The sequence below is a fragment of the Bos mutus genome, chromosome 22 (assembly GCF_027580195.1).
Source record: "Bos mutus isolate GX-2022 chromosome 22, NWIPB_WYAK_1.1, whole genome shotgun sequence".
NCBI lineage: Eukaryota > Metazoa > Chordata > Mammalia > Artiodactyla > Bovidae > Bos > Bos mutus.
Genome location: NC_091638.1, coordinates 58,345,912 through 58,369,780, shown reverse-complemented (window position 1 = coordinate 58,369,780; position 23,869 = coordinate 58,345,912). Strand labels below are relative to the sequence as shown.

Below are 23,869 nucleotides of genomic sequence, written 5' to 3'. Positions count from 1 at the left end.
TTCCTTGTCTGTAAAATGGGTATCTCTCTGAAGAGGAAGCTCCAGGACCTGTGGCCTTTCAAGAACCTGTTGCCGGCTGGCCCCTCCCCAGCCACGCCCCATGGGAGGTCAGAGAGGATCAGGGCGAGGCTGCAGAACACACAGTCCTTCCCGGGGCACCCAGGGTGGGGGTAGGGGGTGCATTTTGCAACAGCTCTGGGACGATCCTGCCAAGTAGCCCTGACCAGCTTTGCGGGGGGCGGGGGCGGAGCCAGGGCTGGTGTGTGGGGTGGGTAAGTGGATGCTATGGACTGAATTTTAGGGGAAAGTTTACTAGAATGAAAAGCACCCGCGATCACTACAACTCTGCTCCCAACACCCCTCCATCTTAGCCCTGGGGAGGGGGACCATAAAGCACATCAGAGAGGGGAAGGGGTTGGCCTCAGGGTGCACAGCCAGAAAGCGGCCAGGCCACGCTGTCCGGCGGGGACCCTGAGCACCCAGAGCAGGCCTGGCACAGCTAGAGTCACCAGATTTAGCAAATAAGCATGTAGGACACCAGTTAAATCTGAATTTCAGACAAACGATGAATTAATATAAGTATGTCCCGTGTAATGCTGGGTACACGCTTGTACTAAATGTTTTGCTTATCTGAAATTGAGAGTTACCTGGGCACTTCGTATCTTATTTGGGACAGGGAGAGGTGGGAGATGGTGGGGTTTCGACTTGGGGTCTCTCAGGCCAGAAACTCTGTGTTTCAGTCCTGACTACCACTCACTGGTCCCACAACCCTGTTGGGTTACTCACAGCTCAGCCTGGGTTTCCTCCTCGGCCTTGACATTACCGCCCGCATAAGGCTGGTGTGAGGATTCCCTGAGATGACCTTGTAAAGCCTTCAGCTGGGGGCTGGGCGCAGAAAGGACTCAATACGCACTCCCTGTGTGTGTCCTCCACTGAGTCTGGGTGCACAGAGGAGCTGTAATCAATCATTAGCCACGTGTCTCAGGCAGCAGGTCTCAGACACTGGGGGTCTCAGGGCCCCTTAGCGTTTAAAAAATCATTGCAGGCCCAGAGCTGTTGTGTATGTGTGTATCGACATTTGCAGCGATGGAAATTAAAGCTGAGAAAAAACAGAGGTCTTTATGCATTCGTTGCTTCATGACAACGAACTCACTGTACTCACAGGAATAATGCACTTTTTTTTAATGAAAAATAGCTCTGTCTTAAAACCAGCAAAGCAGCCCAGAGTGGCCTTGTGTTTCACTTTGCAGCTCTCTTGAGCGAGGTTAACACAAGGCCAGCTGGGTTCTCACACCTGCCAGGGCTTTGAAGCTCTCGCGAGATCACGCCTCACGTAGCCTCTGGAAAACTCCGTGGAACGCCTGCCTGCGAGAAAGTGAGAGTGAAAAATGCAAATCTCTTACTATCATCAAGAAAGTAGTTTTGATCGTTTGTTCTCTGGATCCCCTGAGAGGTTCTGGGACCTCGCTTTGAGAATCCCTGTCTAGGACTCCTTTTGGGAAGATGCCCCCTGCCCCGCCGACCCCTGAGCCTCACCTGGCCGCGATGGCGGTGGGGCTGCCCCAGGCCTGGGCGTCGAGGTGGTGGTCCGGGCGCTGCCCACTCCGCGGCGGGCCTTCCCAGCTGCTGTCGGCGCTGAAGGCAACGGGGTGTCCCGCTGGTATCTGCATCCATCCCCCCATCTCTCCAGGTAAGAGGGGCGAGCTGTGGTTGGAGGCCTGCGTCCTGGGCTGAGAGCCGGGGCTTGGTGGGGGGGAGGCGGGGTCACTGCCCTGTGGGAACAGGGCTCGGGCCTCGGAGGTGGTCTCTTTACACACATAGAGACACACGCACACACCGTGCACACACTCGCTGGGGGCCTGCACAGGGCGGGTTCCGGGACCGCGGGTGAACGGTGAGGTCTGATGTGGCCTCCCAGGGGATGCTGGCTGCCTGGTCCGTGTCTGGCCTCTGGGTGGGGGGCCTCCCGTGGGGTCTGTCTGGGTCTGGCCTGGGCGGGTGCGCATGTGCCCTCGCCGTGTGGGTGTCTGGTCTGCCCCTTGGGGTGAGCCCCTCCGGTGTGTGCAGTCCCCCTGGGTGTCTGGCTCCTCCCGCGTGTGGCCGCGGGTCTGTGCGTGCCTGCCCACGAGCACGTGTGTGACACTTCCTTTGCGTCAGAGGCGGCCATCCTGGGGGCGGAGCCGGGGGTGACTGCAGGCTCTCCCCTTGTCTCCAGCACGTTCTTCTGGGGCCAGGAGCGTCGTCGTGGCGACCAGCGGCCACCTTGTCAATGGAGCAGATGGGCCTGTGACCACGTCCAGGGGCTCCAGCTGTCCCTGCCACCCCCCTGAGCAGCCCCCAGGGGAGGCCACCTCTGTCCCCCAGGCCTGGGCCCCAGAAGCCCACCTGAGCCCGCTGCCCCCCAGCCTCGGCCCGGGTAGGGGCCTGGCACGTCTGGGAGTGGATGTGCATCTTCACTCACTCTTTGTTATTGTTGTTTTTATTTTTATTAAAAATGTTTTTTTTCTTGAGACAGAGTTGGTAGACAGTATTATGTAAGTTTCACGTGTACAACATCATGGCTCACGGTGCACAGTTTTTATAGAATACGGGCGGCACTCCCTGCGCTGTGCACGGTGCCTCTGTGGCTCCTTTATTTTATACGCAGCCCCTGTCCTGCCCTCCCCACTCCCCTCTCCCCGCGAGTAGCCGGTGGCTTGTGCTCTGTGCGGGCGAGTCTGTTTCCTTTTGTTATACTCGCTAGCTGTCCTTTTTAGATTCCAGGTATAACTGATATCACACACTATTTGTCTCTGACTCATTTCACTTAGGGTGATGCCCTCCAAGTCCGTCCATGTGGCTCCAAATGACAAACTTTCATTCCTTTTCACGGTTGAGCAGTATTCCTGTGTGTGTGTGTGTGCGTGTGTGTGTGTGCGCGTGCGTGTGCACACATATGTACCATATCTTCTTTATCCGTTCATCTGTTCATGGACGCTTAGGTTGCTCCGTATCTTGGCAACTGTAAATAGTGTTGCTATGAACATTGGGGTGCATGTATCTTTTTTCAATTACTGTTTTCATTTTTGTTAGATGTACACCCAGAAGTGGAGTTGCTAGGTCATATGGTAGTTCTGTTTTTTAGTTTTTTGAGAAACCACCGTATTATTTTGCAGTGTCTGCACCAATTTACATTCTCGCCGAGAGTATACAAGGACTCCGTTTTCCTGCATCCTCACCAACATTTGCTATTTGCAGTCTTTTGGATGATAGCCATTCTGACAGATATGAGGTGATGGCTCATTATGGTTTGAATTTGCATTTCTCTGGTGATTAATGATGTTGAGCATCTTTTCGTGTGCCTGATGGCCATCTGTATATTTTCTTTGGAAAAATGTCTATTCAGGTCTTCTGCCTGTTTTTTGTTTTTTGTTTTTTAATTAGATCAGTTTTTTTGTCTATTTCCAGTATAAGCTGTTTATATACTTTGGATATTAACCCCTTATCAGTCATATTTGCAAATATTTTCTCCCATTCAGTAGATTGTATTTTCATGTTGCTGATGGTTTTCTTTGCCATACAAAAGTTTTTACATTTAATTAGGTCCCATTTGATTCCTTGTTTGTTTTTTGCTTTGGAGACAGATCCAAAAAAAAAGTGTTGCTACCATTTATATCAAACAGTGTTCTGCCTATGTTTTCTTCTAGGAGTTTTATGTGTTTTGGTCTTATATTTAAGCCTTTTAATCCATTTTGAGTTTATTTTTGTATATGGTATGAAAAAATGTGCTCATTTCCTTCTTTTACAGGTAGCTGTCCAGTTTTCCCAGCACCGCTTATTGAAGAGACTGTGTTTCCTCTGTTGTGTGTTCTTGCCCCCTTTGTTGTGGGATAATTGGCCGTAAGTGTGTGGGTTTATTTCCGGGCTGTGTGTTCTGTCGTGTTGATCTGTGCATCTGTTTCTCTGCCAGTCCCAGACAGCGTTGATTACTGTAGCTTTGCAGTATAGTCAGAAGTCAAGAAGCGTGATTCCTCCTGCTCTGTTCTTCTTTCTCAGATTGTTTTGGCCACTTGGGGTCTTCTGCGTTTCTATACAAATATTAAAATTATTTGTCCTCATTCTGTGAAACGTGCCCTTGGTGTTTTGATAGGGATTGCGTTGGATCTGTAGATTGCCTTGAGCAGTGTGGTCACTGTAACAGTCTCTGAATATTTTAAATCCTTTACTTTTATTGGAGGAGAGTCAACTTACAATGTTGTGTTAATGTCAAGTGCACAGCGAATTGATTCTGTTACACATATACGTCTATCTGGGCTTCCTCGGTGGCCGAGCAGTAAAAAGAACCTGCCTGCAATTCAGGAGACTTGCAGGAGAGGCAGGCTTGATCCCTGGGTGGGAAAGATCCCCTGGAGAAGAGAATGGCAACCCGCTCCAGTAGTCTTGGCCTGGAGAACCCCACAGCGCCTGGTGGGCTACAGTCCGTGGAGTCGCAGAGTCGGACTCAACTGAGCAACTGAGCAACACCTCCAAATACATGTCTTCACTATTTTTACGGCTCTTTTCACGTCTCGGCTATCACAGAATGCTGAGGCGCGTTCCTGGCTGGTTTCTCTCTCGTGTGTGGGGTGTGTGCATGTAAATGCCAAGTACCGGGTTTATCCCTCGCCACGCGCTTCCCCTTGGCGAACCGTAAGTTTGTCTTCTATGTCTTTTAGTCCGTCTCTGTTTTATAAACAAGTTCATTGGTATCTCATTTTTAAAAATTATATTCCACATATGAGTGATATCATGTGATGCTTTAACAACATTAATTCCTCCAGCCCAACATGCGCTGTCTTTTCGTCTGTGTCTCCAGTTTCTTCATCAGACTCTCACAGTCTTCTGAGCACCGGCCTTTTGCCTCCGTCGGTAGGCCGATCACCAGGTGCTTTAACCTTTTTGATGCAGTGGTAAATGGGATTGTTTCCTTAAATTCTTCCTACAGTTTGTTGTTAGTGTATAGAAATACAACAGATTCCTGTATATTAATTTTGTATCCTGCAGCTTTACTGAATTCATTGATTAGCTCTAGTAGCTTTCTGGTGGTGTCTTTAGGATTTTTCTATGTATAGTATCATGTTATCTGCAAACAGTGAACATTTTACTCCTTTTCCAGCTTGAAATTCTTTCATTTTTCTTCTCTGAATGCCATGGCTAGGACCCCTAGAACTATGCTGAATAAAAATGGTGAGAGTGGATGGGCATGCTTGTCTTGTCCTGATCTCAGAGGAGACGCCTTTGGGTTTTCAACACCAAGAATGCTGTTTGCTGTGGATTTGTCATATATGGTGCTTATCATGTTGAGGTATGTTCCCTCTATACCCACTTTCTGAAGGGTTTTTTTAAATCATGAACGGATGTTGAACTTTGTCACAAGCTTTTTCTGCATCTAGTCAGATGATCACGTGATTTCAGTTCTTCAATTTGTCAGTGCGATGTGTCACACTGATTGATTTATGGATCCTGAAAAAGCCTTGCGTCCCTGGGATAAATCCTGCTTGATCATGGTGTCTGGCCCTTTGTTGTTGGATTCAGTCTGCCACTCTTTTGTTGAGGGTTTTTGCGTCTATGTTCATCAGTGACGTTGGCCTGTAATTTTCTTTTTGCGAGATCTTTGTCTGGTTTGGGTGTCAGGGTACTGCTGGCTTCCTAAAATAAGTTTGGAAGTGTTCCTACCTCTGTGATTTTTTTTTTTTTTTAATAGTTTGAGAAGGATAGGTGTTCACTCTTCTCTAAGTGTTTGGCAGAATTCACCTCTGCAGCCATCTAGTCCTGGACTTTGGTTTTTTTGGGAGTTTTAAAATTACCGATTCAATTTCATTACTGGTAATTTGTATGTTTATATGTTCTATTTCTTCCTGACTCAGTCTTGGGAGATTGTACACTTTTAGGAATTTGTCCACTTCTCCTAGGTTGTCCATTTTATCATCGTTCTTTCTTGGTTAACAGATATTAACCCTCAGCTATGTGCTGGGCACTGGAGACCCAGTGGCCATAAAGACAGACAAAGCCCTACCCTCGGGAAAGTTAACAGCATGTTAATTAAACCTCGTGCTTCCTCAGTCCGTATGATGCACTAGGCCCTGTGTGTTGCAATTTACATGCATTAGTTCATTCAATCACTGCGATAATTCTGTCACCGCTCCCATTTTATAAATAGAGACAGGCAGGCACAGAGAAGTTATGTCGCTTGCCCTAAACTGCACAGCAGTAAATGGCAGAGGCAGGCTTGAACTCAGGGTGTCTGCTCCAGCATCCCTGCTTTTAACCACCACTATCCTGCACAGCCTCTAGGAAGTGAGAAGTAACGTTTCAGATAGCGGTACACGCCATAAGGAGACAGAAACGGAGGAGGGGTGCTGAAGCCAGGGTGGTTGGTGCTGTGTCCTTGAAGTGTTGGCATTTGAACTGAGTCTTATGAACCCGAAAGAGCCAGCCCCGCAGAAGCCAGAGGGACAAGCATGTGCAAAGGCCCAGAGGCAGAGCAGAGCACGGCATGCTGGGAATGGATTCACCTGGCTGCAGCTGGGAGGCTGGCTTGACGGAGCCTGGGTGGAGGCAGAGAGGCCTGGGAGGAGGCTGTGACTTCCTCGGGGGAGAGACGATGGCAGGTCAGTGAAGAGGGCGGGCAGACAGAGGGGGGGGCCCAGGGAAGCAGGGCCAGAGCATGGTGACCTGTCAGAGGTGGCTAGAGGAAGTTCATGGCACTCTGTGCCTGGCATGGGCGTCCCGACCTGAATCCACTGTCTTCCTTGAGCCTCTGTGGAGCCAGTGGAGGCTCGGGACCCCGTGTGTGGCTGCCGTGGGACAGCCTCGGCCAGAGCCCTTGTCCCTCCTCCTGGTGGGGGGCTTTGAAGCTGTCACTTCTCATTCCCCTGAGACTGTCCTCCCTTGAACCTGGGGATGGGCGACCTCCTAGGGGCTCAGGGAACATGTTGCAGTCTCTTCTGAAGCTGCAGGGCTCGGCTGCAACTCAGGTGGAGAAAAGGACTCCCTGACCCGGGTCTCGCTGAGCGAGTCCCTTGAGTTTGGGGGCAGGGAGTCTGCAAGGATTGGGGTCCCTGGGCCTTCTGCTGGGCACAGCACATCCCTGTGAGGCCTCAGGAAGGCCCAGTTCCCAGCCCGGGGAACTTTGAGCTGGTTTTAAACATAATTGCAGAAGACACGTGAGTGTGTGCACACACACGTGTGCTCACGTATGTACATCTGGACGACATGCGAACTTGATCCTCCCCACCCGCATGCGGATGACTCTGCCGCCTCTGGGGTGCCCTGTGTCGGGAAAGGGCTCCCCCAGGAGGCACGAGTCGTGGCCTTGACGGTCCCTCTGCTGTGCGTGTGGTCTGGGGTAGAGGCCCGCACCTCCCTGGACCTCAGCTTCTCTGTCTTGAAAACAGGAGGTTTGGTGCACACCCTAGGCTGGGTGCTGCGTGCACAAACGCCACGCTCAGCGTGCAGTCAGACTTTGCGCCCTCCTCGCGGTGCTTGTCAACATACAGAAAGAGGAGGAGGCTTTACCCTGAAAACCTGAATACTCAGCCCTTCTTGAAAAACCACACGGTCTGGCCACAGGGCGGCCTACATCCCCACGCGGCCGCCGTGGGCCCGTGCTGAGCTGCTCACCTCCCGCAGTTTTGTTACACACGGACCTTCAACACCAAAGTCCTGGACTTCCTAATTCTTGACTTGGCCTCTTAGGATTTTCACCTATTTAGTCTGTTTTGTTGAAAAGCCACTTTAGAAATAAACCAAAGAGGGAAAAAAATACCTTTGCCCAACACAGAGCCAAATGCTTATTATCGTATGCCGTGTTTGAGGAACCTCATGCTTGTGAGGAGAATGGCAGTAATAGTAGAAGTAGTGGGTTTTTTCAATTTTCACCGGAGTATAGCTGCTTGGCAAGGTCGTGTTGGTTTCTGCTGTTCAGCAAAGTGAATCAGCCATACGTGTATGTGTACCCCGTTTTGGATTTCCTTCCCATTTCGGCCCCCACGGGGCGCTGAGTAGAGTTCTCTGTGCCACACGGTACTTCTCCTAGTGACCTGTTTTATAAGTAGCAGTGCGCATGCGCCAATCCCAGCCTCCACCCCTCCCCCCCCCCCACCGCCCCTTCCTCCCTTGGTGTCCGTGTTTGCTCTCTAGCTCCGTGTCTCTATTTCTGCTTTGCGTGTATGTTCATCTGTACCACTTTTGGAGATGTCATACATATATACGTGTGTGTGTTAATATATGGTATTTCTTTTTCTTTCTGACTTACTTCACTGTGTATGACAGTCTCTAAGTCGATGTATGTCTCTGAAAGTTAACCAGTTTCATTCCTTTTTATGGCTGAGTAATATCCCATTGTGTTAGGTGCCACATCTTCGTTATCCATTCATCTGCTGATGGACATTTAGGTTTCTTCCATGTCCCGGCTATTGTAAAGAGTGCTGCATGAACATTGGGCTACGTGTGTCTTTTTGAATTACGGTTTTCTCAGGGTGTAACCATCGGAGAAGGCACTGGCACCCCACTCCAGGACTCTTGCCTGGAAAATCCCATGGACGGAGGAGCCTGGTGGGCTGCAGTCCCTGGGGTCGCGAAGAGTCAGACACAACTGAGCGACTTCACTTTCACTTTTTCACTTTCATGCATTGGAGAAGGAAATGGCAACCCACTCCAGTGTTCTTGCCTGGAGAATCCCAGGGACGGCGGAGCCTGGTGGGCTGCCGTTTATGGGGTCGCACAGAGTCGGACACGACTGAAGCGACTTAGCAGCAGTGGGATTTCTAAATCAATGGTAGCTTTATTTTTATTTTTTTCTGGAACCTCCACACTGTTGCCTATAGTGGCTATATCAGTTTACATTTCCACCAGCAGTGAAAGAGGGTTCCCTTTTTCTCCAGTAAATCCTCTCCAGCATTTATTGGTCATAAATGTTTGGACGATGGCGTGAGGTGATACCTCATTGTAGTTTGATTTGCACGTCTCTAATAACGAGCATTGTTGAGCATCTTTTCATGTATTTGTTGGCCATCTCCGTGTTTTCTTTAGAGAAATGTCTGTTTAGGTCTTCTGCCCAATTTTTGATTGTGTTTTTTGTTTCTTTGATATTGAGCTGCATGAGCTGTTTGTACATTTTGGAGATTCAGTTCAGTTCAGTCGCTCAGCCATGTCCGAATCTCCGCAACCCTATGAACCGCAGCACGCCAGGTCTCTCTATCTGTCACCAACTCCCAGAGATTAATCTCTGTCAGTTGCTTCATTTGAAAATATTTCCTCGCATTCTGATGGTTGTCTTTTCATTGCTTTTTTAATATAAAATATATTAACTATCTATTGTCTTTTAAAAAATAATTTTATTTAGTTACTTTTGGCTGTGCTGGGTCTTCATCACTGCACATGGGCCTTTTCTAGTTGCAGCGAGCAGGAGCTAGGCTCTAGTGGTGATGCACGGACTTCTCGTTGGGGTGGCTCTGTGAAGCACGGCTCTAGGGCGCACAGGCTTCTAGCTGCGGCTCGCAGGCTCTAGCGCCGCGGGCTTAGTCGTCGTGGCACGTGGGCGTAGTTGCTCTGTGCCATGTGGGATTTTCCCAGACCAGGGAGCGAACCGGCGTCCCCTGTGTTGCAAGGCAGACTCTTAAACCACTGGACCACCAGGGAAGCCCCATTGTCTTTTACAATGTTGTGTTCATTTCCGCTGTACAAAGTCATGAATCAGCTACATGAATACATATGTCCCCTCCCTTGTGAGCCTCCCTCCCACCCCCTCATCTCACCCCTCTAGGTCATCATAGAGCACTGAGATGAACTCCCTGTGTCACACAGCAGTTTCCCACTCAGTTCAGTCGTGTCCAACTCTTTGTGACCCCATGGACTGCAGCACGCCAGGCTTCCCTGTCCATCACCAACTCTCCCGGAGCTTACTCAAACTCATGTCCATTGAGTCAGTGATGCCATCCAACTGTCTCATCCTCTGTCGTCCTCTTCTCCTCCCGTCTTCAGTTTTTCCCAGCATCAGGGTCTTTTCAAATGAGTCAGCTCTTCACATCAGGTGGCCAAAGTATTGGAGTTTCAGCTTTAGTGTCAGTCCTTCCAATGAACACCCAGGACTGATTTCCATTAGGATGGACTGGTTGGATCTCCTTGCAGTCCAAGGGACTCTCAAGAGTCTTCTCCAACACCACAGTTCAAAAGCATCAATTCTTCAGTGCTCAGCTTTGTTTATAGTGCAAAGTCTCACATTCATACATGACTACTGAAAAAACCATAGCTTTGACTAGATGGACCTTTGTTGGCAAAGTAATGTCTCTGCTTTTTAATATGCTGTCTAGGTTGGTCGTAGCTTTTCTTCCAAGGAACAAGCGTCTTTTAATTTCATGGCTGCCGTCACCATCTGCAGTGATTTTGGAGCCCAAGGAAATAAAATCTGTCACTGCTTCCACTTCTCCCCCTTCTGTTTGCCATGAAGTGATGGGACTGGATGCCATGATCTTAGTTTTCTGAATGTTGAGTTCAGAGTGTGAACTCAAAAAGCCAGCTTTTTCACTCTCCTCTTTCACTTTCATCAAGAGGCTCTTTAGTTCTTCTTCACTTTCTGCCGTAAGGGTGGTGTCATTGCATATCTGAGGTTATTGATATTTCTCTCAGCAATCTTGATTCCAGCTTGTACTTTATCCCCCCTGGCATTTCTCATGATGTACTCTGCGTGTAAGTTTAATAAGCAGGGTGACAGTATACAGCCTTGACGTACTTCTTTCCTAGTCTGCTGGCAATGCAAGAGGCCTGGGTTTGATCCCTGGGTCAGGAAGATCCCCTGGAGGAGGAAACGGCAATCCCTCATAGTGCATTCACGCACAGGCACACTGCAGTGTGGTGTAGAACACCAAGTGCTTTCCCACCAGCTGGTTCCCCACCGGCTATCTATTGTACACGTGTTAGTGTGTGGGCCTAGAAAGACGGTGCTGCTGAACCTATTTGCAGGGCAGGAATAGACACAGATGTGGACGATGGACTTGAGGACCAGCGGGGAAGGAGAGGGTGGCATGAATCGAGAGACTGGCACTGGCACGCACGCACTGACGTGTGTGAGACAGGCGGCTAGTGAGACGCTGTTGCACGCACAGGGCGTTCATCCCAGCGCTCCACGATGACCACGAATGACCCAGTTTGTGCCTTCCTCTGGCTGCGTATATGCTCCACTGTGTGTGCACCACCTCTTCTTTGCCCGTTCATCTGTTGATGGACATCCAGGCTGCTTCCGTGTCCTGGCTGCTGTAACTGGCGCTGCAGGGAGCCTTGGGCTACACGTGTCTTCCTCAGGGTATGTGCCTAGGAGTGGGATTGCTGGCTCATGCGGCGGTTTTATTTTTAGTTTTCTCAGGAACCTCCCTACTGTTCTCCGCACTGCTTGTATCACTTTACATTTCCACCAGCAGTGAAAGACGGTGCTCTTTTTCTCCAGTAAATCCTCTCCAGCTTGTACTGTTTGTAGATTTTCAGATGATGGCCGTTCTGACCAGTGTGAGGTAATATGCCTCACTGTGGTTTTGATTTGTGTTTCTCTGATAATTAGGGGTGTTGAGCGTCTTTTCATACAGCCATCTGCAGTCTTCTTTAGAGAAGAAGTTTAGGCCTTCCGCCCATTTTTCGACTGGGTTGTTGGTTTTGTTTTTGATATTGAGCCGCATGAACTGTTTGTATATTTTGGAGATTAATTCCTGTCTGTTGCTTCGTTTGCAATATTTTCTCCTGTTCAGAGGAGAATATGATCTTCCATCTTTACAGCTTTCTCTGCTGTGAAATAGCTTTTAAGTCCCATTTGTTTATTTTGTTTTTATTTTAATTACTGTAGGAGGTGGGTCAGGAAGGCTTTCCTGTGATTTATGTCAAAAAGTGTTCTGCCTATGTTTTCCTCTAAGTCTTATAGTGAACAGTCTTACATTTAGGTCTTTAATCCATTTTCGTGTATGGTGTTAGTAGGTTCTTATTTCAGTCTTTGACATGTAGCTGTCCAGTTTTCCCAGCACCACTTACTGAAGAGACTATCTTTTGTCCATTGTATATTCCAGCCTCCTTTGTCAGATGAGGTGATTAGACGTATGTGGGTTTATCTCTGGGCTTTCTGTCCTGTTGGATTGACCTGTGTGTGAGTTTCTATGTCAGTACCAGACACTTTTGATGACTGTAGCTTTGTAGTATTGTCTGAAGTCAGGGAGCCTGACTCCTCCAGCTCTGTTTTTCTCTCTCAAGATCACTTTGACTATTTGGCATCTTTTGTGTTTCCATACAAAGTTTAAGTTTTTTTAATCTAATTCTGTGAAAAATGCCATTAGTAATTTGATAGGGATTACAATGAATCTATAGATTGCTTTGGGTAGTATGGTCATTTTCACAATATTGATTCTTCCAATCCAGCAACATGGTATTTCTTGCCATCTGTTTGCATCTTCATCAGTATCTTATAGTTTTCCGAGTATAGGTCTTTTGCCTCCTTAGGTAGGTTTATTCCTAGGTATTTTTTTTTTTTGCAATAGTAAATGGAATTGTTTCCTTAATTCCTGTTTCTGATCTTTCATTGTTAGTATATAGGAAAGCAAGAGATTTCTGTGCATTAATTCTGTATCCTGCGACTTTACCAGATTCATTGATTACATTGGTAGTTTTCTGGTGGCATTTTTAGAGTTTTCTATGTAAAGTATTATGTCGTCTGCAAACAGTGAGTCTTCTTTTCCAATTTGGATTTCCTTTATTTCTTTTTCTTCTCTGATTGCCATGGCTGGACTTCCAAAGTGATAGTGAATAATAGCGGTGAGAGTGGACATCCTTGTCTTGTTCCTGATCTTAGAGGAAATGCTTTCAGTTTTTCACCATTGAGAATGATGTTTGCTGTGAGTTTGTTGTATTTGGCCTTTATTATGTTGAGGTACAGGAAACAGGGATCAAGATCATCCCCAAGAAAAAGAAATGCAAAAAAAGCAAAATGGCTATCTGAGGAGGCCTTAAAAATAGATGTGAAAAGAGGAGAAGTGAAAGCAAAAAAGAAAAGGAAAGATATACCCATCTGAATGCAGAGTTCCAAAGATTAACAAAAAGAGATAAGAAAGCTTTCCTCAGTGATCAGTGCAAAGAAATAGAGGAAAAATCAATAGAATGGGAAAGACTAGAGATCTCTTCAAGAAAATTAGAGCTACCAAGGGAACATTTCATGCAAAGATGGGTTCAATAAAGGACAGAAATGGTATGGACCTAACAGAAGCAGAAGATATTAAGAAGAGAAAATACACAGAAGAGCTGTACAAAAAATATCTTCATGACTCAGATAATCATGATGGTGTAATCACTCACCTAGAGCCAGACATCCTGGAAGGTGAAATCAAGTGGGCCTTAGGAAGCATCACTACGAACAAAGCTAGTGGAGGTGATCAAATTCCAGTTGAGCTATTCCAAATTCTGAAAGATGATGCTGTGAAAGCGCTGCACTCAATATGCCAGCAAATGTGGAAAACTCAGCCATGGCCACAGGACTGGAAAAGGTCAGTTTTCATTCCAATCCCAAAGAACAGCAATGCCAAAGAATGCTCAAACTACTGCACAATTGCATTCATCTCACATGCTAGTAAAGTAATGCTCAAAATTCTCCAAGCCAGGCTTCAGCAATATGTGAACTGTGAACTTCCAGATGTTCAAGCTGGTTTTAGAAAAGGCAGAGGAACCAGAGATCAAATGTGAACATCTGATGGATCATGGAAAAAGCAAGAGAGTTCCAGAAAAACATCTATTTGTGCTTTATTGACTTTGCCAAAGCCTTTGACTGTGTGGATCACAATAAACTGTCGAAAATTCTGAAAGAGAGAGGAATACCAGACCACTTGACCTGCCTCTTGAGAAATCTGTATGCAGGTCAGAAAGCAACAGTTAGAACTGGACATGGAACAACAGACTGGTTCCAAATAGGAAAAGGAGTTTGTCAAGGCTGTATATTGTCACCCTGGTTATTTAACTTATATGCAGAGTACATCATGAGAAACGCTGGGCTGGATGAAGCACAAGCTGGAATCAAGATTGCCGGGAGAAATATCAGTAACCTCAGATATGCAGATGACACCACCCTTATGGCAGAAAGTGAAGAGGAACTAAAAAGCCTCTTGATGAAAGTGAAAGAGGAGAGTGAAAAAGTTGGCTTAAAGCTCAACATTCAGAAAACGAAGATCATGGCATCCGGTCCCATCACTTCATGGGAAATAGATGGGGAAACAGTGGAAACAGGGTCAGACTTTATTTTTGGGGCTCCAAAATCACTGCAGATGGTGATTGCAGCCATGAAATTAAAAGACGCTTACTCCTTGGAAGGAAAGTTATGACCATCCTAGATAGCATATTAAAAAGCAGAAACATTACTTTGCCAACAAAGCTCTGTCTAGTCAAGGCTATGGTTTTTCCTGTGGTCATGTATGGATGTGAGAGTTGGACTGTGAAGAAAGCTGAGCACCGAAGAATTGATGCTTTTGAGCTGTGGTGTTGGAGAAGACTCTTGAGAGTCCCTTGGACTGCAAGGAGATCCAACCAGTCCACCCTAAAGGAGATCAGTCCTGGGTGTTCATTGGAAGGACTGATGTTGAAGCTGAAACTCCAATACTTTGGCCACCTGATGTGAAGAGCTGACTCATTTGAAAAGACCCTGATGCCGGGAAAGATTGAGGGCAAGAGGAGAAGGGGATGACAGAGGATGAGATGGTTGGATGGCATCACCGACTCGATGGAGATGAGTTTGGGTAGGCTCTGGGAGTTGGTAATGGACAGGGAGGCCTGGGGTGCTGCAGTTCAAGGGGTTGCAAAGAGTCGGACACAACTGAGCGACTGAACTGAACTCAACTGAGTATTGCTCCTCCAGGTTTCCTTTAATTTCCTTTTGTATGGAATATCTTTTTTCAGTCCCTCACTTTCAGTCTCTGCGTGTCCCTAGGTCTAAAGTGGGCATCTTGTATGGGTCTTATTTTTATGTCCATTCAGCCAGTCCATGTATTTTGGTTGGAGCATTTAATCCATTTTCATTTAAGGTAATTATTGGTATGTATGTTCCTATTACTATTTTCTTAATTGTTTTGGGTTTGCTTTCGTAGGTCTTTTCCTTCACTTGTGTTTCCCACTTGGAGAAGTTCCTTTGGAATTTGTTGTAAAGCTAGTTTGGTGGTGCTGAATTTTTTTTAGCTTTTGCTTGTCTGTAAAGCTTTTGATTTCTCCATCAGATCTAAATGATATCCTTGCTGGGTAGAGTAATCTTGGTTTGTAGGTTTCTCCCTTTCATCAATTTAAATATATCTGGCCACTCCCTTCTGGCCTGCAGAGTTTCTGGTGAAGAAATCAGCTGATAAACTTTTGGGGATTCCCTTGTATACTATCTGTTGCTTTTCCCTTGCTGCTTTTAATACTTTTTGCTTTGAATTTACTTTTTGCTAGTTTGATTAATATGTGACTTGGCGAGTTTCTCCCTGGGTTTGTCCTGTGTGGGACTCTCTATGCCTCCCAGACTTGGGCGACTGCAGTGGGCCCGTGCTGAGTGACTCATTTCCCTCAGTTTTGTTACACCAGGGCCCTGGCATCTGAGCATTCAACACCATAGTCCTGGATTTTCTAAGTTTTGATTCAGCTTCTTACGATTTTGGCCTTTTTAGAGTCTGTTTTATTGAAAAGCCACTTTAGAAATAAGCTCAAGAGGGAAAAAATACCTTTGCCCAACACAGAGCCAAATATTTATTGCTCTACACTGTATTTGAAGAATCTCACCCTTATGGGGAGAATAATAGTAACAGCAATAATTAATAATACTAATATTTAGCATTGACCCATTGCTCTGCTGCTGAAAGGGCCATGCACTTGTTACTGGGAGGGAGGACCTTCACAACAGCCCTGTGAAGTAGGGATTATTCCCCACTTTTCAGGTGAAGAAGCTGGGGCTCAGAGCACAGCTGAGCTGGGCATCTTGGAGAGAAGGCAGGCCACAGGCTTGGGAATTAACATTATTCTACGGTGCCAGAACTGTGGTGTTGGAGAAGATTCTTGAGAGTCCCTTGGACTGCAAGGAGATCCAACCAGTCCATCCTAATGGAGATCAGTCCTGACTGTTCACTGGAAGGACTGATGCTGAAGCTGAAACTCCAATACTTTGGCCACCTGATGTGAAGAGCTGACTCATTTGAAAAGACCCTGATGCTGGGAAAGACTGAAGGCAGGAGAAGAAGGGGAAGACAGAGGATGAGATGGTTGGATGGCATCACCAACTCAATGGCCATGAGTTTGAGTAAACTCCAGGAGTTGGTGATGGACATGGAGGCCTGGCGTGCTGCAGTCCATGGGTCTCAAAAAGTGGGACACGACTGAACTAAACTGAACTGAAGGTGCCACATGAAGGCTGGCATTCTTCTTAAAGGCCTGGTTGCCCTCATGCCAGGCCCGTTCCTTACCTGGAGAGATGGAAGTCGTGGGGTGACTTCTGGTATCATGTTATGTGATTAACATTAAGTGGTCTGGGGAGTGTGGTCAGAGCCTCCCCTTTGTCAGGTGCTGTGAGACAGGAGCAGGACCGCAGGACTGGGGAGCCTCTACTCATGGTAGATGCTGGAGGTTTTCCAAGGTGGGGATAAAACTGTGACCTGGGGTGGGGTGCAAGAAACGTCCATATGTTTCCTCTCCCTAATCCCATCTGTCCACCCACCTATCCACCCATTCACTCATCTGTCCACTTACCCTCCCACCCATCAGCTCATTCATCCACCCACACCCATTCACCCAACCATCTACCCATCCATCCGTCCATCTACACATCCATCTACCAACCCACCCTCTTACCCCTTCATCCATATCCAACCATCTATCTATCCACTTACCCACCCACTTACCCACCCATCCATTAACATCCATCTGTCCATCCAATTGGGCTTCCCAGGTGGCTTAGTGGTAAAGAATCCACCAGCCAAGCAGGAGGCATGGGTTCAATCCCTTGGTCCAGAAGATTCCCTGAAGAAGGAAATGGCAACCCACTCCAGGATTCTTGGCTGGAAAATTCCATGCACAGAGGAACCTGACAGGCCTATCCATCTATCCATATACCCATCTACTCACTCATCCATCCATTCATCTTTCTACCCACCCACCCACCCAGTCACTTATCCATCCACCTACTAATCCATTCATTCATCTATCCAGCCACTTACCTAATCATCCACTATCCATCCACTTATCCATCTACCATCTACTCACTCATCCATCCACCCATCTGTCTTCCCATGCACCCCCACCCACTTACCCACCTACCCATTATCCATCTACCTATTCATCTACCCACTCATCCATCCATCTAGCCATCCACTGACTCACCCACCTACCCACCCATCATCCATCCATCCATCAACTCACTCATCCATCCATCCAGCTATCCATCTACCCATCCACCTACCCACCATCCTTTATCCATCCATCCACTTATCCACCCACCCACTTACCCACTTATCTATTATTTATCCATCTATCCATTCATCCATCTACTCACTCATCCATCCATTCATCCATTTACCCATCCACCAACCCACTCACTTACCCACCCATTATCTGTCCACTCATCCACTTATCCATCCTACTAGCCAATAATACATCCATCTATCTACCCACTCACTTACCTATCCATCCATTATCTATCCACTTACCCATCTTCCATCCACTCACTCATCCGTCCATCTACCTATCCATTCATCCACCTATCCATCCACCCATCCCTCTCCCATCGAGTGACCCACCCATGTACCCACCTATCCATTATCCATGCATCCACCTACCTGTCCACTCACTCATCCATGTACCCATCCACCTACCCACCCACCTTTTATCCATCTATCCATCCACCCATCTACTCACTCATCCATCCATCCATCTACCTACCCACTTACCTATCCACCCATTATCCATCCATCTTTCTATCCACCCATCCACTCACTCATTCATCTATTCACCTATCCATCTAGTGACCGACTCACCCACCTACCCATTATTCACCCATCTATACATCCACCTATCCACTCACTCATCCACCCCCTACCCACTTACCCACCCATCCATTACCATCCACTTATTCATCCACCCACTCACCCATCCATCTACCCATTCACTGACCCACCCACCCATCTATTATCCATTTATCCTTCCACTTACCCATCTGTCCACCCATCTATTCATCCATCCATCTCTTCATTCACTGATCCATCCACCTACCCACTGACCTCCCACCTATCCATCCACCTAGCTATCCATCTACCCATCTACTTATCCACTCATCCATTATCCATCCATCTTTCTATCCACCCATCCATTCACCTATCCATCTAGTGACCCACTCACCCCCCTATCCATTACTCACCCATCTATACATCCAACTATCCACTCACTCATCCACCTCCTACCCACTTACCCACCCATCCATTACCATCTACTTATTCATCCACCCACTCACCCATCCATCTTTCTATCCACCCATCCACTCATTCATCTGTCCATCCACTCATCCCTTTGCGTGCCTGCACATCCAGACACCCATGTAAAGAAGACAAAAAAGGTCCAAGGGAAGAAGTCAAGCAACTGTCCAGTCATTTTATTTGTCCATGCTGTGATCCAGCCCCACTGCTAGCATCGGGGAGTCTGACACAGCCTAGAGGCACCGAGGGGCTCCCAGTGTGTGGGGCCAGGGGGCTGTTGTCTCAGAGGTATCAGTTTCATCAGTGTCTGTGGGCACAGAGTTCAGAGGTGCCATCTCTTCTTGGTGGCTCAACACAATCGCCAAAGATCCCAGCAACCTGCATCACACCACAAGCCCTCACCCGCAAGCAGACACCCCCAGGACCAGAAGAGCAACAGGCACACAGCACCCTGAATCTCCCAGGCACGTGGAGAGAGATACACAGATAGCCATGTACATGCAGGAGCACACAAGACGTACACGTTGGCACCCGGAAGGTGCTTGAGGGGGCGTCACACGACAGTGCTAAGCATCCCTAAAGTGTGTGTGTATGTGTGTCTCACACACATACACACACACACAGGGAAATGCAAACACACGCATTAGAACACCCACACCCTCCTGGAGGAGAGACTTCCAGGTTGAGAGGCGCTGGACACCGGTGGACCCAGTGCAGAGGCCTCATCCACACCTTTCTGTGCCCTGGGACTGTGCCATCCAGGAAGCCCTGCTGCTCGAGGGAGCCCCTCGCCCAGCTCTGCTGCCCCGTAACTGAGAGTGCCCAGCAGCGGCAGGGCATCCTGAGGAGGAGCGGGCTCCCTTGGTGACTTCTGCCAAGCGGTTATGACGTGTCCCTGTGACAGTCACGTGGGGCCCGGGACACGAGCCTGTGCTCCACACGGCTCCGCTCAAGGTCGCCACTCGGGGGCCCTGCTCCAAAGGCCGGGGTCAGGGCCCTGCCTCCTTCTCGGGGAAGCTGACGACACCACGGCCCAGGCGTCTGGGGCTGCTCCTACCCACTTGGCCAACAGGGCTGGAGAGCCAGCCGTGTAAGTCAGGGTGTCCGTGAGGCCTAGCCCCTCCTTACCCCAAAGGGAGTACCGGGATTAAGAAGCAGCACAGGCTGTGGAATGATACAGGCGGACTCAATATAAATAAAATATTCATATAAAAATAGTCTCTTACAAAATATTCTCTCTTATCCAGTGGCTCACTTTCTAGAAGGTGGGAACTGCTGGGGGGTTTAGCATTACCTTTCCCCTCTCTCTCTCTCTCTGTTCCAAACTGGACTTTTCTAATGGGGAGATTTGAGCTGGGGAGGACTACAGGCTGGGAACCGTATTCTAGAAAACGTCTCCCAATTCCAGACCAGCTTAAATCTCTGGAGAATTAGCAGCAAACAGCAAAAAAAATGTGTGTGTGTGTGTGTATCTATATACGTAGAAAGGATGTCTGCCCTTGCGCTTGAACATCTAGTGCGGCAAGGGGGTCTTCGCGAAATCAGCTAGGAAAAAGATCCGCCTGAAGAATCACTACGCACAGTTCTACTCCACTCCTCGTCCTAGCAGCAGAACATCCCACAGGGAAAGCCAGCGGTCCACGTTGATTGCAGAAAACGGATCCCGAGGAGGTGGAAGGGTTCTTGTTTAATTAAATAAATTATTATTATTTAATATCAGAATAAATTGTTAAATATTGCTATTACTGTTGAGGCCCCCGGGGTCTGGTGTTTCAGGCTCCGCTCCGGCAGAAGGCGGTGTCTGGGTGGGGCGTGGATGACGTCTTGGGGCCCGGGAGGGGTCCCCCGCCCCCCTCCCCACCGTCAGGGTCCCCCCGCCCCGCCCCCCGTGCCAGCAGACAAGACAAGCTCAGCAGCGCTGTGGAGATTGGGGCGGGAAGCTGTGGAGGTTGCGGCCGGGCCGCGGGAGCGCGCAGGCCCTCCGCCGCCCCGCCCTGCGCGTGGCCCGGGCCCGCCGCCCGCCGCTCACTTGCACGTGTAGACCTCGGTGCGCTCGCTGCACGTGTTACACTTGACGTAGCAGCACCAGTGGAACTTGCAGTTGCACTGCCACACGCGGGCGTACTGGTGGGTGTTGTAGCCGCGGCCGCAGCACATGAGGTCGCAGCCGCTGGCCTGGGGCGCCGTCTTGTTGCAGGCGCGGCCCTGCGTGCCCACGCTGCCCGTCGCCGGGTCCTCCTCGCAGTAGCTGGGCGACTTCTCGATGTACACCAGCTCAGTGTCCATGGGCTTGCGGTAGGACAGCGGCTTCTTGATCTTGAGGAAGGCGGGCCGCTTGTTGCGGCTGGCGCGCACGGGCTCCACGTGGACCGCCTCGTTGTACTTGTCCTTGAGCACGTAGCCCAGCTCGCGGAACTGCGGCAGCGTGGTCCAGCAGGTCTTCGTGGTGCAGGAGCCCGACACGCCGTGGCACTTGCACTCCAGCTTCATGTTTTCCTCCAGGATCTGTGGGGGCGGTGGGGAGAGCACAGCTTGTCACAGCAGGGCCGCGGGGCGCCCCGGGGCCACCCCCCACCCGCCCTGCTGCCCCGCCTGGCGGGTTTGGCCTGTGCTTTTCTTTCCGGGAGGCTGCCCTGCTGGCTCAGCTGGTAAAGAATCTGCCTGCAATGTGGGAGACCTGGGTGCGATCCTGGGGTTGGGAAGATCCCCTGGAGAAGGGCAAGGGTATGCACTCCAGTATTCTGGCCTGGAAAATCCCATGGACTGTATAGTCCATGCAGTCGCAAAGAGGCGAACACGACTGAGCCACTTCCACTTTCGCTTACTATCTTTCTGGTGCCGGAAGCTCAAACCTGGATGCAAAGCCTCCCCAGGACTCACCTGCTCTCCCTGCTCCCAACCCCGAGGGGGCCTCATGCTGCTGCTTAGATCCACGCAGGCCCGTCTTAACCACACGTGGGTTCTCTCAGGGCTGCGCCGGCTTAAAATCACTTCAGAACCAACGTTTGAAAGCCAGGAGGAGACTTTCAAAGGCAGGCTGCGAGGTGTTCTGCCAGGCCAACAGAACAGGTACCCGGCAACTCCGGAGTGATGCTCGAAATTATTCATAACCAGAGCAGCTGGGCGCTGACCTGCTGGCGTGGGAGCTGGCCACAGAGGCCAGCACGGCGGTCCAGCGGCGTCTGGCTCACCTCGGCCAGCTCGGCCACCCGGGCAGTGATACACGGAGCTGTGCCAGCCTCCGCCTCCCTCCCGGGCTGGCAGCCCTCGGCTCGCCCCCGTTCTTACTGTTCCCTGGAGCCGTAAGGACTGGTTTAAGTCCCAGATCTAACATGAGCCTGCTGAGCGCCCTCAGGCAGCTTGCTTGTTTCCCCATGTGCAGAACCAGGGCGACGGCTGTACTTCATTATAACCCTCCAGTGAGATGCTGGTCAGAAAGGAGAGAGGGCGGACTTCTGAGACACACAGGAAGCTCAGCTACCTAAGACACAACGTGGCACGGAAGAAGCCGGGCACAAAAGAGGACCTACTACGTGACGGCAGTGACAGAAGGTTCCAGGAAAGGCACAGCTGACGACTGGGCTCCGTGCCGTCTTTATTTTCAGAAATGGGCCGAGATGGCCCATGGCCTGGATTTTGCTGGCCCCGCTGTGGACACGTCTGAGCGACTCTCTGCGACCCCATGGACTGCAGCGCAGCAGGCCTCCCTGTCCTTCCCCATCTCCCGGAGTTTGTTCAAACTCACGTCCGTCGAGTCGGTGATGCCATCCCACAGTCTCATCCTCCGTCACCTCCTTCCCCTCCTGACCTCAATCTTTCCCAGCGTCAGGGCCTCTTCCAATGAGGCAGCTCTTGGAATAGCCCAACAATTAAAGAAGACAACGTTTACCAAACCCCCCACAGGACAGGATATTTATATTGCTATCTAGGTTGAGTTTTTTTTTTTTTCCAGTTTTTGTCTCCTTCCCTCCCTCCTTTCTTTCTGTTGTAAATTGATTTAAACTCTGTGCATGAAGAGGCATCTTTGGGGTCACAGTGTCTCCTCCTTCCAGGCCATCTTCAGCCTGATGTCATCCTAACAGGCCCTCGCTGCTGTGCGCCAGGCACGGGATGGGCACGTGCTGGTGGGCGCCGTTTCTGGGTCACTGCGTGTGAGCGTGTGAGCGGTCCTTCATCCACACTGCCCGGCTGCCTTTGCCTGTGACAGCGACAGGCTGAGTGCGGGAGGGAGGGAGTGGCCTGGGCACACTCTGGGTCCATGCCTTTATGTTGTTATTTCGCTGCTAAGTTGTATCCGACGCTTTGCAACCCCATAGACCGCAGCCCGACAGGCTCCTCTGACCATGCGATTCTCCAGGCAAGAAGACTGGAGTGGGTCGCCATTCCCTTCTCCAGGGCATCTTCCCGACCCAGGGGTCAAACTGCGTCTCCTGCACTGGCAGGTGGACTCCTTACCACCAAGCCACCAGGGCAGCCCGTGCACTGGCGTCTTATTTAACTCTGGGGTTAGTAGGATTCCATTTAACGAGGCAAAAACCAAGGCTCGGCTGACTCCCAGAGCGGGTCTGTGAGGTGTTCGGAGGCCAGAGTCTTGTTGTCGAGGGGTGCGAGTCAAGTGCTTGGTGGCTGAATACTTGCTGTGTGATCTTGGGGTTGTCAATCCCCCTCTCTGAGCCTCAGCTGCCTTCAGTGAACATGGAGTGACGGGAGCATCTTCTCTGACAAAAGTTAAGGGGGCCGGGATAGAACCTGATGTTCCAAAAGTAGCCATTAGTTCTGCCTCTGGGCTGGGCCTGTGTGGGTGCTGGGGACACAGAGGTGACCAGGTCAGATCCCTGTCTCCAAGGACAGGCCTGTGTGCAGGGTCCGCTTGGCCCCAGACGCTCCGAGTCCAAGAGGTGATTGGTCACGATACTCAACAGGAAGGAAACCCACAGTGTCTGTACTTAAACACGCCAGCGAGGCCAGGGCACCAGAGTGTCCTGGGACTCAGCTGAACGCCTGCTTCCAGGACACCTGTTGTGTGATCCCCACATGGTGCAGCTGGTGGGGGGAGCAGCCCCCCAAGTCACGCAGATGTCCCTTGTGGTCATCAGTGAGCAGACAGTCCCCAGGTGTCACCTTTCCGTGTTGGCCTAAAAAGCAGGTGTCGTGTGTGTTGGGGGCAGAGTTCAGCAGGCGTTTCTGGGGCCTGATGCCCTGGCTGGTGGATCTTAGAGCATCAGAGCCTCCCATACGGATGCCTGGGGTGAGGGGCATTCAGAACAGGTTCTGACACTGAGCAGGGGTGAGGACGCGGAGCACCTGGCTTGGAAGTGGTTCCCTCCGAGGCGCTTGCCCTGCATATCACATGCCCGGAAACAGGTTCAGGGATGTTCCTGCCAGCAGCGTTTGTGACGGCTTTGTGG

At 49.7% G+C, this 23,869-nt stretch overlaps 1 protein-coding gene and 1 long non-coding RNA gene across 2 annotated transcripts in view; one reads left to right on the top strand and one right to left on the bottom strand.

Moving 5' to 3' along the window:
* Positions 1 to 1,348: 1,348 nt before the first annotated feature.
* LOC138984736 (uncharacterized) lies at positions 1,349 to 4,090 on the top strand. Its single transcript, XR_011462020.1, has 3 exons — positions 1,349 to 1,690; positions 3,156 to 3,271; positions 3,788 to 4,090. It is a non-coding gene; the product is annotated as an uncharacterized lncRNA (long non-coding RNA).
* A 14,526-nt stretch (positions 4,091 to 18,616) lies between these two features.
* WNT7A (Wnt family member 7A) overlaps positions 18,617 to 23,869 on the bottom strand; it is a 65,594-nt gene continuing 60,341 nt past the window's right edge. Inside the window, exon 4 of the mRNA XM_005898797.2 lies at positions 18,617 to 20,966. Coding sequence (XP_005898859.2) covers positions 20,487 to 20,966 — 480 coding nt within the window. The 3' untranslated portion in view covers positions 18,617 to 20,486. The remainder of the gene's footprint in view (positions 20,967 to 23,869) is intronic.